At 45.6% G+C, this 14,905-nt stretch overlaps 1 protein-coding gene across 2 annotated transcripts in view; it reads right to left on the bottom strand.

Annotated features, from left to right (window-relative positions):
- LOC112259643 (CUGBP Elav-like family member 5) overlaps positions 1–14,905 on the bottom strand; it is a 71,373-nt gene that overhangs the window by 32,938 nt on the left and 23,530 nt on the right. For both annotated transcript variants that reach the window (XM_042328959.1, XM_042328960.1), the window contains exon 3: positions 12,071–12,119. In XM_042328959.1, the coding sequence (XP_042184893.1) occupies positions 12,071–12,119 (49 nt within the window). The remainder of the gene's footprint in view (positions 1–12,070; positions 12,120–14,905) is intronic.

Below are 14,905 nucleotides of genomic sequence, written 5' to 3'. Positions count from 1 at the left end.
CATACAGTATGCAGTAAGCAGGATACTCTACAATAAACATACTGTATGCAGTTAACAGGATACTCTATGATAAACATACTGTATGCAGTAAGCAGGATAACATGCCCCTCATCACGCCACTGCAATCATTAACTGCTTCTCATCAATTAATTTATTAAATGCTTTACAGTAAATCCAGGCCCTTGGGGGTCCGGGCAGTGTGTTTGTGTATGTGTGTACGTAAGTCTGTGTGTGTGTGTGTGTATGTTCTCGCCCGCTCTGTCCTAGAAACTAAAAACAGACTGTGAGATGCTCCTCTCCCCCACCAGAGCTCAGAGAGCATCAGACGAGTGTAGAGAACAGGATGAAAGATTCATACGTACAATTCAAGTCAGATCCTCCACTCAACCCTCCCTCTATCACCATATTGACACACACACACACACACACACACACACACACACACACACACACACACACACACACACACACACACACACACAGACACACACACGCGCACACACACACACACACATTCGACCCTCCCCCTCTCCTGCTGACTCCCCCCAAAAGCACAATTCAAGGGAGATCTTCCACATTCTAGCCCTCCCTTCCTCATATTCACCCCCCTTCCATTGCCCTACAAAACTTCCCCCTTCACACACACGCAAACACTGTTGACTTCCACTCTCTCCCCAATCACCTTTTATTCATGTGTGTGGGTGTGTATATAAGCTTGCGTGTGTGTGCATGTGTTCAAGTGTGCGTGCGAGTGTATGTGTGTTTTCATCTCCACACCAGGCTTAGGGCCATCTGGTATCAGTGCTGAGGCCAGGGAGAGTAGTCCCTGGTCCAGAGGCCAGGGAGAGTAGTCCCTGGTCCAGATGCCAGGGAGAGTAGTCCCTGGTCCAGAGGCCAGGGAGAGTAGTCCCTGGTCCAGAGGCCAGGGAGAGTAGTCCCTGGTCCAGAGGCCAGGGAGAGTAGTACCTGGTCCAGAGGCCAGGGAGAGTAGTACCTGGTCCAGAGGCCAGGGAGAGTAGTCCCTGGTCCAGAGGCCAGGGAGAGTAGTCCCTGGTCCAGAGGCCAGCGAGAGTAGTCCCTGGTCCAGAGGCCAGGGAGAGTAGTCCCTGGTCCAGAGGCCAGGGAGAGTAGTCCCTGGTCCAGAGGCCAGGGAGAGTAGTCCCTGGTCCAGAGGCCAGGGAGAGTAGTCCCTGGTCCAGAGACCAGGGAGAGTAGTCCCTGGTCCAGAGGCCAGGGAGAGTAGTCCCTGGTCCAGAGGTCAGGGAGAGTAGTCCCTGGTCCAGAGGCCAGGGAGAGTAGTCCCTGGTCCAGAGGCCAGGGAGAAACGGATTACCCTGGAGGAGAGAGGGAACCAAACAGGAGCAGAAGAAAATAGCTTCAAAAGGCCTAACCTCCATGAATCTCTCATCTCTCTCATGTCTCTTACAGCAACTGGATGTGATATTAAGTCTGGAAAAACTTCTGGAAAAACTATTGAAAAAACTAGTGTGATGAGTAACCTTATCGGAACCTCAATTGCATTTTCTTGATTCCTTGCTTCCTCTCTCCTCGCCTCCTTAAAATCCATTGGATGAGGTCAGAGATCCCTCCCCTCTTATCCAATGGGAATCCAGAGAGGAATCAAGGAAATGCAGTTGAGATTCTCCCCTGAGATCTGTCTGAGCAAATGCCTAGGCATCAGTTCAGTGGGCTAATTCATGCTTTCAGTACATGAAGATAAGGCAGTTAGGCACTATCATGTATGACATGGATACTCAGGTACTGATTAATTAAGGAATAGCTTATGCTAATTCAGAAGTAGTGCGTCAATTTCTCTGCCAAGGAAGATCAAGCACAACATCTTAAAATCATTATGAAAAGTAGCAGAAAACATCTGAAGTTTGAGTTGCTTGCAGTGCTTGCGTAGATGTGCTATAAGCAACAAACTTCATTCTCAAATACCATCCTGAACATCCCCATAAATGTCTCCTGGATTCAAATGTGTTTGGAATGTGTTTGGAGTGTGGGGAACACATGAAAGAGAGATGGGGATGCTGTGTGTGTGTATGTGTGCGCTTGCATGTATGGGTGCGTGCGTGTGTTTGTGCGTGTGTGTGTCTGTGCACGTACGTGCACGTGTGTGTGTATGTGTGTTTGTGTTGTGGCCTGAGGCTGGTTGATATCGAAGGGCTGTGGTGTAGCAGTAAACACCTTGCCCTCCATCTCTCTGATGGTGTGGAACCACAGCAGTCTGTCTGCTGCTGACAGGTATTATCAAAACTGTTGAACTTATTGGGTAAAATAAGTTAGAAAGTTAAGAAACAAGTTCAAAGTTACTTTGCATTGGTGGAGGACGAGTTGCACATGCAAAACAGGTGGTCGAATCACTTTTGTAAGTAGTTCTCTGAATGATCTGAAAATATATGCACACAACCATCTAAAAACCATGGAAAACAACCATCTAAGACCATGGAAAACAACCATCTAAGACCATGGAAACAACCATCTAAGACCATGGAAACAACCATCTAAGACCATGGAAACAACCATCTAAGACCATGGAAACAACCATCTAAGACCATGGAAATCAACCATCTTAGACCATGGAAACAACCATCTAAGACCATGGAAACAACCATCTAAGACCATGGAAATAATCATCTAAGTCCATGGAAACAACCATCTAAAACCATGGAAATCAACCATCTAAGACCATGGAAAACAACCATCTAAAACCATGGAAAGCAACCATCTAAGACCATGGAAAACAAGCATCTAAGGCAGTCCACCCACTTGTCCCACACTGACCTGATTGCAGCTAGCTTGTCTCTCTGCCGCTGAGCTGGTCTGGTGTCTCGGTTATCAAAGAAGATAATCCTGGAAATAATATGGAAGTTTTCCAGAGATATTGTTGCAAGGAAATGTTCTCTGCCAGTTTCTGCATCCCGCAGGGATTCTGTGGATTCCCCATTGGATCTGAAAACACCAGCCAGTATAAGAACCCCAACGTATGCAAGTAAATTAGTTTAGACCATCTCCTTTCATCTCTCTCCAAAAACACGCCTTCCCTCCAAATTAGTGCAGTCCAAAAATGATTTTCTGGATGGTGTCTGGGATGAACAGTTCAATAGAAGACTTTATGTCCTGCACATGAGTAACCTCCATCCGCGTCGGCCCTGGTTGCATCCTTATCACATTGGCAGCCATGCGGGGTGACTCATTCCTTGGGCAAGAAGACCATTCAATTTCACAATTATTTGACATCCATATTTCTCCTCCTTCAGGCTGCTGATGAGCTGGTTGCTGACGGGCTGGTCCTGGGGCTGGCTGCTGACGGGCTGGTCCTGGGGCTGGCTGCTGACGGGCTGGTCTTGGGGCTGGCTACTGATGTACTGGTCCTGGGGCTGTCTGAGGGTCAATCTCATCCTCTTTTTCCATCTCACTGTCAGAATCCAAATTGACAGAGACATGATCCTCATATTCAGAGAATTCTTCATCAAAGTGGAAGACACCTCTTCCACACTAGCTTTCTGAGCAGAGATCATTTTTGGCAAACTGATTGATTGTGGTAAGGAGCCACACATGCAAAGATATTTATTTGTTGTGTCCCTCCCCCAATTTGCACCTGGCTGGGGTGTGGGAAAATACAGAATTTTTTACAATGTTTCAAGATAATGTATTGTAATAACATTGTGTAGGTTTCTGCAGGACATTGTGTAGTTTCACACACTACATAAGGTAAAGAGTGTGAGAAAAGTGGGAGACAGGCAGACAGACAGTTCAATAAAATCAAACAGGCAGAGAGACAGACAGACAGACCATTTTCTTGGTGCTATGTTGAAACAGCAGGCCCAGGGAGGAAGAAGACAGTATGAAGGCACACAGCAAACCTTTTTACTTGTTTTCACCTACACACACACTTTTCTACACTTTTATTACCCTTGGGTCCAGTGGACCCGAACACCACATATGTAATATAAACGTGTAGGGGGGTGCACTGTGTGCACGCAATGAAAATGATTTTACATGTTCTTCACATGAAATGAGCTCACCACACAGACAGATAGGAGCAATATTGCTGGAAATTATTTGGCAGATATTGTGTTTAGGTTTAGCTTTTTAAGCCAATAGCGGCTAACCAGCTGTGGGATTAGGTCAATATTGTACTGCTTAGATAGTAGCAGAGAGCTCGTGATGTCAGTTACTTGTGAGCTTTGTTTATGACAGTTTTAGATGGAACACATGAAAAATGGCATGTAGACCTACTTCTGAACTGTTTGGCGAGCTACGCATATGTGGGCTGGTAGCTACTGGTAGCTCGGGACCAACCTGTTGGAGACCCCTGATCTAGAGAGTGAATGTATCCTGTATCCAAGGTCTCTCCAGTGTTCAGGTATAGATAATCACAGTCTCAGAGCTCAGTGGACTGACCTATATTAATCTGCTCTGCTCCTCTCTCCCCCTAATACCTGATACTGTGGACTCAATGTAAAGAGAGAAGAGACAGACCACATATACACACACACACACAGTCACATACAGTCACACACACACACACACACACGCACACACACACACACAGGCACATACACACATGCATGAATACACATACTTGCATGAATAAACACACACACGCAGCCACATACAGTTGAAGTCGGAAGTTTACATACACTTAGGTTGGAGTCATTAAAACTTGTTTTTCAACCACTCCACAAATTTATTGTTAAACAAACTATAGTTTTGGCAAGTCGGTTAGGACATCTACATTATGCATGACACAAGTCATTTTTCCAACAATTGCTTACAGACAGATTATTTCGCTTATAATTCTATTCTATTCTATCTAATATCACAATTCCAGTGGGTCAGAAGTTTACATACACTAAGTAGACTGTGCCTTAAACAGCTTGGAAAATTCCAGAAAATTATGTCATGGCTTTAGAAGCTCTGATAGGCTGATTGACATCATTTGAGTCAATTGGAGTTGTACCTGTGGATGTATTTCAAGGCCTAACTTCAAACTCAGCCCCTCTTTGCTTGACATCATGGGAAAATCAAAATCAATCAGCTAAGTAAAAATAACAATTGGAGACCTCCACAAGTCTGGTTCATCCTGGGAGCAATTTCCGAACACCTGAAGGTACCACATTCATCTGTACAAACAATTGTACACAAGTATAAACACCATGGGACCATGCAGCCATCATACTGCTCAGGAAGGAGAAGCGTTCTGTCTCCTAGAGTTAAACGTACTGTGGTGCGAAAAGTGCAAATTCATCAAAGAAAAACAGCAAAGCACCTTGTTGAGATGCTGGAGGTAACAGATACAAAAGTATCTATATCCACAGTCAAACGAGTCCTATATCGACATAACCTGAAAGGCCACTCAGCAAGGAAGAGGCCACTGCTCGAAAACCACCATAAAAAAGCCAGACTGCACATGGGGACAAAGGTCGCACTTTTTGGAGAAATGTCCTCTGATCTGATGAAACAAAAATACAACTGTTTGGCCATAATGACCATCGTTATGTTTGGAGGAAAAAGGGGGAGGCTTGCAAGCCAAAGAACACCATCCCAACCGTGAAGCACGGGGGTGGCAGCATCATGTTGTGGGGGTGCTTTGCTGCAGGAGGGGCTGGTGCACTTCACAAAATAGATGGCATCATGAGGAAGTAAAATTACGTGGCTCTATTGAAGCAACATCTCAAGACATTAGTCAGGAAGTTAAAGCTTGGTCACAAATGGGTCTTCCAACTGGACAATGACCCCAAGCATACTTCCAAAGTTGTGGCAAAATGGCTTGAGGACAACAAAGTCAAGGTATTGGAGTGGCCATCACAAACCCTTAAAAAAAATGTTTGTTTCACCTTTATTTAACCAGGTAGGCCAATTGAGAACAAGTTCTCATTTTCAACTGCGACCTGGCCAAGATAAAGCAAAGCAGTGCGACACAAACAACAACACAGAGTTACACATGGAATAAACAAACGTACAGTCAATAACACAATAGAGAAACGTTTCTATACGGTGTGTGCAAATGGCGTGAGGAGGTAAGGCAATAAATAGGCCATAGTAGCCAAGTAAATATAATTTCAGAAAATTAACACTAGAGTGATAGATGTGCAGATGATGATGTGCAAGTAGAAATACTGATGTGCAAAAGAGCAAAAAAGTCAATAAAAACAATATGGTGATGAGGTTGGTAGATTGGATGGGCAATTTACAGATGGGCTATGTACAGCTGCAGCGATCGGTCAGCTGCTCAGATAACTGATGTTTAAAGTTAGTGAGGAAGATATAAGTCTCCAACTACAGCGATTTTTGCAATTCGTTCTAGTCATTGGCAGCAGAGAACTGGAATGAAAGGTGGCCAAAGGAGGTGTTGGCTTTGGGGATGACCAGTGAGATATGCCTTCTGGAGTGCGTGCTACGGGTGGGTGTTGTTAACGTGACCAGTAAGCTGAGATAGGAGGAGCTTAACCCAGCAAAGACTAATAGATGACCTGGAGCCAGTGGGTCTGGCGACGAATATGTAGGGAGGGCCAGCCGACTAGAGCATACAGGTCGCAGTGGTGGGTGGTATATGGGGCTTTGGTGACAAAACGGATGGCACTGTGATAGACTGCATCCAGTTTGCTGAGTAGAGTGTTCGAGGCTATTTTGTAAATGACATCGCCAAAATCGAGGATCGGTAGGATAGTCAGTTTTACAAGGGTATGTTTGGCGGCGTGAGTGAAGGAGGCTTTGTTGCAAAATAGGAAGCCGATTCTAGATTTAATTTTGGATTATAGATGTTTAATATGAGTCTGGAAGGAGAGTTTACAGTCTAGCCAGACACCTAGGTATTTGTAGTAATCCACATATTCTAAGTCAGAACCGTCCAGAGTAGTGATGCTAGTCGGGCAGGCGGGTGCGGGCAGCGAACGGTTGAAAAGCATGCATTTGGATTTACTAGCGTTTAAGAGCAGTTGGAGGCCACGGAAGGAGTGTTGTATGGCGTTGAAGCTCGTTTGAAGATTTATTAACAGATTGTCCAAAGAAGTGCCAGATGTATACAGAATGGTGTGGTCTCCGTAGAGGTGGATCAGGGAATCACCTGCAGCAAGAGCGACATCGTTGATATATACAGAGAAAAGAGTCGGCCCGAGAATTGAACCCTGTTGTACCTACATAGATACTGCCAGAGGTTCGGACAACAGGCCCTCCGATTTGACACACTGAACTCTATCTGAGAAGTAGTTGGTGAACCAGGCGAGGCAGTCATTTGAGAAACCAAGGCTGTTGAGTCTGCCGATAAGAATACGGTGATTGACAGAGTCGAAAGCCTTGGCCATGTCGATGAAGACGGCTGCACAGTACTGTCTTTTATCGATGGCAGTTATGATATTGCTTGGTCAGTGATCTGTTTATTAACTTGGCTTTCGAAGACTTTAGGAAGGCAGGGCATGATAGATATAGGTCTTCAACAGTTTGGGTCTAGAGTGTCACCCCCTTTGAAGAGAGGGATGACCGCGGCAGCTTTCCAATCTTTAGGGATCTCAGACAACAAGAAGGAGATGTTGAAGAGACTGGTAATAGGGGTTGCAACAATGGCGCCGGATAATTTTAGAAAGAGAGGGTCTAGATTGTCTAGCCAAGCTGATTTGTACGGGTCCAGGTTTTGCAGCTCTTTCAGAACATCTGCTCTCTGGATTTGGGTGAAGGAGAAGCTGGGGAGGCTTGGGCCGGGGGGTGCGGACCTGTTGGCTGGGATTGGGGTAGCCAGGAGGAAAGCATGGCCTGCTGTAGAGAAATGCTTATTGAAATTCTCAATTATCGTGGATTAATCGGTGGTGACATTCCTAGACTTAGTGCAGTGGGCAGCTGGGAGGAGGTGAACTTATTCTTCATTGACTTTACATTGACTTTACAGTGTCCCAAAACTTTTTGGAGTTAGAGCTGGAGTGGCCTAGCCAGTCTCCAGATCTCAACCCCATAGAAAATCTTTGGAGGGAGTTGAAAGTCTGTGCTGCCCAGGAACAGCCCCAAAACATCACTGCTCTAGAGGAGATCTGCATGGAGGAATGGGCCAAAATACCAGCAACAGTGTGTGAAAACCTTGTGAAGACTTACAGAACACGTTTCACCTCTGTCATTGACAACAAAGGGTATATAACAAAGTATTGAGATAAACTTTTGTTATTGACCAAATACTTATTTTCCACCATAATTTGCAAATAAATTCATTAAAAATCCTACAATGTGATTTTCTGGATTTTCTTTCTAATTTTGTCTGTCATAGTTGCAGTGTACCTATGATGAAAATTACAGGCCTCTCTCATCTTTTTAAGTGGGAGAACTTGCACAATTGGTGGCTGACTAAATACTTGTTTGCCCCACTGTATATTCCTAGAGCCATGTGTGTGTGTGTGTGTGTCCATGTGTGCACATGCATTCTGATGTTCATGCTACAATTATGTCATCCACTCGATTTGGCCCAGTACAGAGTGTGTGTACTGTATGTGTGTTTGTGTGTGAGCTTGCGAATGTCCTTTTGTGTGTGCTCATGTATGGTGGGATTCACAAGGCCCCTCTGAGCCAGAATAGCCTCTCCTGTTTGTGAGAGAAGATGTGATGTTGTCATACTGGATAACTGTTGGATGGAAGGAGAAAGATAAGAACAGAGGGAGGGAGGGGGAGAGAAAGCAGGAGGGAGACAGAGAGAGAGAGAGGGAGGGAGAGAGATAAATAGAGAGACAAAGGGGAGGGAGATAGAGTGAGAGAATTCTGCCAAAATATCCTCGTAATATCCTCGTAAAACGTAAAACCCCAAATAATGCATGCAGAGCAGAATTAGGACGATACCCACTAATTATAAAATTCCAGAAAAGTGCTGTTAAATTCTACAACCACCTAAAAGGAAGCAATTCCCAAACCTTCCATAACAAAGCCATCACCTACAGAGAGATTAACCTTGAAAAGAGCCCCCTAAGCAAGCTGGTCCTGGGTCTCTGTTCACAAACAAACAGACTTCACAGAGCCCCAGGACAGCAACACAATTAGACCCAACCAAATCATGAGAAAACAAAACAATAATTTACAAAATAACTGGGCAAACTAGAATGCTCTTTGGCCGTAAACAGAGTACACTGTGGCAGAATACTTGACCACTGAGACTGACCCAAACTTAAGGAAAGCTTTGTCTATGTTCAGACACAGTGAGCATAGCCTTGCTATTGAGAAAGACCGCAGTAGGCAGACCTGGCTCTCAAGAGAAGACAGGCTATGTGCACACTGCCCACAAAATGAAGTGGAGACTGAGCTGCACTTCCTAACCTCCTGCCCAATGTATGACCATATTAGAGACACGTATTTCCTTTAGATTACACAGATCCACAAAGAATTCAAAAACAAACCCAATGTTGATTAACTCTCATATCTATTGGGTGAAATTCCACAGTGTGACATCACAGCAGCAAGATGTGTGACCTGTTGCCACGAGAAACGGGCAACCAGTGAAGAACAAGCACCATTGTAAATACAACCCATATTTATGTTAATTTATTTTCCCTTTTGTATTTTGTAGCTATTTACAGATAATATGACATTTGAAATGTCTTTATTCTTTTGGAACTTTTGTGAGTGTAATGTTACCTGTTAAATGTTATTGTTTTTTCCACTTTTGTTTATTATCTACTTCACTTGCTTTGGCAATGTTAACATATGTGCCCCATGCCAATAAAGCCCTTAAAGTTAATTTAATTTATTTGAGAGGGAAAGAGAAAGAGAGAGAGGGAGAGAGAGAGAGAGAGAGAGAGAGAGAGAGAGAGAGGGAGAGTTAGAGGGAGGGAGAGGGAGAGGGAGAGGGAGGGGGAGAGGGAGAGGGAGAGGGAGAGGGAGAGGGAGAGGGAGAGGGAGAGGGAGAGGGAGGAGGAGGGGGTATAGTTATAACAGTGTCTAGACCAGATCCATATACTACATATGTGGATTGAGGAGTTAGCGAGGTAACTCTGGTCAACTCCCTCCCAGATTCCCTCCCAACTCCCTCCCACAGTAAAACTTGTGTATATGTTCAAATCTAGTGATAGGAGGGAAAAAGCTGCTTGTGCATTGATAAGCACACCAAAGACGACATTAACGTGTACTAATGAAATAATGACAGCACTTCAACAAGCCATTTCACACCATAGCCTGCTGAATTAGCAAGATCATTTGAATTAGCAAGATCATTTTTGAAAACCATCCATGAAAACCTACAGGATGGTTGCGGACAGGAACAGAGTTGAGCTGGAATGTGAAGACAACTGAAGCTGGTTAGCTTTAGAGAACCTACAGGATGGTAGCTCTCCAGGAACAGGGTTGGTGTGAAAACCAGTTTATTAACCAGCAAAACAGGAGGGTAGCTCTCCAGGAACAGGGTTGGAGAGAGAAATGAAAACCTACAGGAGGGTAGCTCTCAGGAACAGGAACAGGGTTGGAGAGAGAACCAGGATACAGGATGGTAGCTCTCCAGGAACAGGGTTGGAAAGAGAACCTACAGGATGGTAGCTCTCCAGGAACAGGGTTGGAGAGAGAACCTACAGGATGGTAGCTCTCCAGGAACAGGGTTGGAGAGAACCCAGGAGGTCTCAGGAACATAGCAGGAATGACAGTTTAAGGATGGTAGCTTCCAGGAACAGGGTTGGAGGCAGAGTTAATTAGCTAGGCTGATTGATTGAGAGAACTAGCTCTGAACATAAAACCACATTGTTTATAGCCCAGGTATATGACAGTTTAAAGGGCTTGTTGGAGGCAGAGTTAATTAGCTAGCTGATTGATTGAGGACTGCTCTCTGCATAAATCCACATTGTTTATAAGTGTATATTGTGTGTGTGTGTGTGTGTGTGTGTGTGTGTGTGTGTGTTGCGTGCATGCATGCGTGCATGTGTGTGTGTGTGATAAATTCCAGATAGGATTTATATGCTATGGAAATGTGAAAATCTGTCCCTCATATCATTATGGCCACCTAATCATTCCCAGGGTCCAAGTAACTATTCCCCAGGTTGTTGCTGTAAATGGGAACGTTTTCTCAGTCAAGTGAACTGGTAAAATAAGGGTTAAGTAAGTATAATACAAAATCATGGGGGAAGCAACTGTTGCCCCTGACAACCTGTCTCTGTGCTCTGATAGGCTGTGGAGCTGCGTTCTGTGTTCTGCTGGTGTTTCTATCATCTTCTAACAATCTACTGCTCTAACTGTCTTTGTTATGCCATACATATAAATATACAGATGCAGATCTGAATCAGGTTAGCATAGAAAATGTGTTCCATTCACTCCAGGGCCCGTATTCACAAAGTGTCTAGATCAGCACTCCCATACTGAGACACTTTGTGAATAGATACAGGGCCTGGACTACATATCATTGTGTGGTGGGGGTGAACACAGAACAGAGACAGGAATCAATAGGAGTAGAAAATGAGGGTTTGTTTTATGGCTGTAATAAAGTGCCAGGCCGTCCACAGAGACCACTAATGACTGCAGCAGGACCATTCTATATGTCAACAACATCCCTGTGCTGGTTTCTTTATAACCAATATGTACAATTCACGGAAAGAGATTACAGAGAGAGGTATAGGACAAAGTGTACTGTATGTTTGGCTATATTTCATATTTTTTCGATATACACACACTGCACAGAAGAGAGGCCTGCTGTAAGTGAAACTGGGGCAGAAAATCGACTGTTGGGCAGGGGCCAAGAACAGCAGAGACAGAGACACTATTATCAGCTGATGTGGTGGACTGGGTTAGAAAACATTTACACCCTGCCTCCTGACAACACACACGCACACACACACACGCACACACACACACACGCACGCACGCACGCACGCACGCACACACACACACACACACACACACACACACACACACACACACACACACACACACACACACACACACACACACACACACACACACACACACACAGGAATACCAATGCCAGGCTAGAATGAGAAAGAGAAGGAGTAAGAATAAGAATAAGCTACAAAGATGGAACATGAAAGGGACAGAGACGGAAATGGAAGCTCATGTTATAACAGAGAACGAGATAGTGAAAATAAAAGATAAGTACCTCCACGACACTCACTGTCAGCTGGTTTCACTTGGATGGGACGAGTCATCTGCAGAGAGAGAGAGAGAGAGAGAGAGAGAGAAGAGAGAGAGAGAGAGAGATAGCAGAGTGAAAGGGTGAGAGAGTGAGAGAGAGAGGGATAGAAAGAGAGAGAGAGAGAGGGATAGAGAGAGAGAGAGAGAGAGAGGGGGATAGAGAGAGAGAGAGAGAGAGAGAGAGAGAGAGAGAGAGAGAGAGGGATAGAGAGAGAGAGAGAGAGAGAGAGAGAGAGAGAGAGAGAGAGAGAGGGGAGAGGGAGAAGGAGAGAGAGAGAGAGAGAGAGAGGGGGAGAGGGAGAGGGATAGAGAGGGAGAGAGAGAGAGAGAGAGAGAGAGAGGGATAGAGAGAGAGAGAGAGAGAGAGAGAGAGGGAGAGAGAGAGAGAGAGAGGGATAGAGAGAGGGAGAGAGAGAGAGAGCAGAGTGAGAGGAATGAGACAGAAAGAGAAGGAGAGAGGTGGGTAATCTCGTAGTGTGGAGATAACGTAGACACTCTTCACAGTTGTAATGTTACAAATTGAATCTTTAAACTCACTGAGTAAAATACAGCACACTGAGCACAACACCAGTCTCTGAGCAGCAACATCCCACATAAGGCTCTGCGTAGTTCACTACTATATGGGCAATAGGGTACCGTTTAGACACAGCCCTTCACCCTGTATGCAGCAGTATAAATCAGTGTGTGGGTGTGTATCCTCTCTGCTGGTATAATCAATAGGTGACCCGCGCCTGAGAAGGTCAGCCATGACAATACCAGCCTCCTTCATTTATGTGTACTGAGACTTTAACTTGTTCCAATGCGGAGGTTGATTGCTCTGTATACAGCATTATTAGGAGGCAGGGGGTCATTTCACGCTATGGTTATGAGTGGTAGGGAGGCAGGGAGGAAGGAAGGGAGTAGCTTGGAGGTGTGGGGAGTAGCTATCTACCCCCACCCACCCTCTTCTTCTCTTTTTGTACTATTTGATTTTCTCTCTATCCTTACCTCTTACAATTCTTTCATTCCTCCCTCTATCTTTTTGGCGGATCGTTCCATTGTTTCACTAGGCTACTCGGGGTGGCAGGTAGCCTAGTGGTTAGAGCGTTGAACTTGTAGCCGGAAGATTGCAAGATCGAATCACCGAGCTGACAAGGTACAAATCTGTCATTCTGCCCCTGAACAGGCAGTTAACCCACCGTTCCTAGGCCGTCATTGAAAATAAGAATTTGTTCTTAACTGACTTGCCTTGTTAAATAAAGGTAAAAAAGTAACTCCATTCCTTTATCTCTCTCTATTAACCATCACTCTGCTTCTTCCCTATCTACCTGCTTCTCTCTATCTACCTGCTTCTTCCCTATCTACCTGCTTCTCTCTATCTACCTGCTTCTTCCCTATCTACCTGCTTCTCTCTATCATCCTTTCTGTTTACTTCTCTCTTTCATTCAACCCTCCATTCTTCCACTAGATTGGTAGGGACCAATCATTACCCCAATATGAAGCAACTCCCCCTAACGTATCTCAGATTCATACAAAGGAACTGAGTATGGAGAACATGTTGATGTAGCAAAATGGAGGAGGACCCCAGGCGATGGAGGTTTCCCTGTTGAGTGTGTTCTGTTTGTTCTTTCACACTGTTAAATCACACACAACCATGTTCCTCTTCCTAGTTATAGTCACAGGAAGTCAAGTAGGGTTAGCTATGTTGTTTATATTCATACTGAACACTTCCAGGGTGAGGAGAGAGCAGTGAGGGTCAGCAGAGAGCTGTGAGGAGAGAGCTGTCAGGGTGAGGTAAGAGCTTTGAGGGCAAAGTGAAAGTTGTGTGGGTGAGCAGAGAGCTGTGAGGGTGAGGAGAGAGCTGTGAGGGTGAGGAGAGAGCTGTGAGGGTGAGGAGAGAGCTGCGAGGGTGAGGAGAGAGCTGTGAGGGTGAGGAGAGAGCTGCGAGGGTGAGGAGAGAGCTGTGAGGGTGAAGTGAGAGCTGTGAGGGTGAGGAGAGAGCTGTGAGAGTAAGTAGAAGCTGTGAGGGTGATGAGAGAGCTGTGGGGGTGAGGTAAGAGCTGTGAGGAGGAGAGAGCTGTGGTGGGGAGGAGAGAGCTGTGAGAGTGTTGAGAGAGCTGTGAGAGTGAGGAGAGAGCTGTGAGGAGAGGGTGAGGAGAGAGCTACGAGAGTGAGTTGAGAGAGTGAGAGAGAGAGCTGTGAGAGTGTTGAGAGAGCTGTGAGAGTGAGGAGAGAGCTGTGAGAGTGAGGAGAGAGCTGTGAGTGAGGAGAGAGCTGTGAGAGTGAGGAGAGAGCTGTGAGTAGAGTGAGGAGAGAGCTGTGAGAGTGAGCTGTGGGGGAGTGAGAGAGCTGTGAGAGAGAGAGCTGTGAGAGAGCTGTGAGAGTGTGAGGAGAGAGCTGTGAGTGAGGAGAGAGCTGTGAGAGTGTTGAGAGAGCTGTGAGAGTGTTGAGAGAGCTGTGAGAGTGTTGAGAGAGCTGTGAGAGTGTTGAGAGAGCTGTGAGCGTGAGGAGAGAGCTGTGAGAGTGAGGAGAGAGCTGTGAGAGTGTTGAGAGAGCTGTGAGAGTGAGGAGAGAGCTGTGATAGTGAGGAGAGAGCAGCGAGGGTGAGGAGAGAGCTGTGGGGGTGAGGAGAGAGCAGCGAGGGTGAGGAGAGAGCTGTGGGGGTGAGGAGAGAGGCCTGTCTGTTTACTGAGAGAGAGTGTTTGTGTGACTGTGTGAATGTGTCTCTGTGTGGGCGAGAGCTTGTTTGTGTGCATGAGAAAACACTGCTTGGTAGGTGTGTTTGTATGTTGGCATGAGAAAACACTTCTTGGTAGGTGTG

The sequence above is a fragment of the Oncorhynchus tshawytscha genome, linkage group LG10 (assembly GCF_018296145.1).
Source record: "Oncorhynchus tshawytscha isolate Ot180627B linkage group LG10, Otsh_v2.0, whole genome shotgun sequence".
NCBI lineage: Eukaryota > Metazoa > Chordata > Actinopteri > Salmoniformes > Salmonidae > Oncorhynchus > Oncorhynchus tshawytscha.
This window is presented reverse-complemented; position numbering and strand designations above follow the sequence as displayed.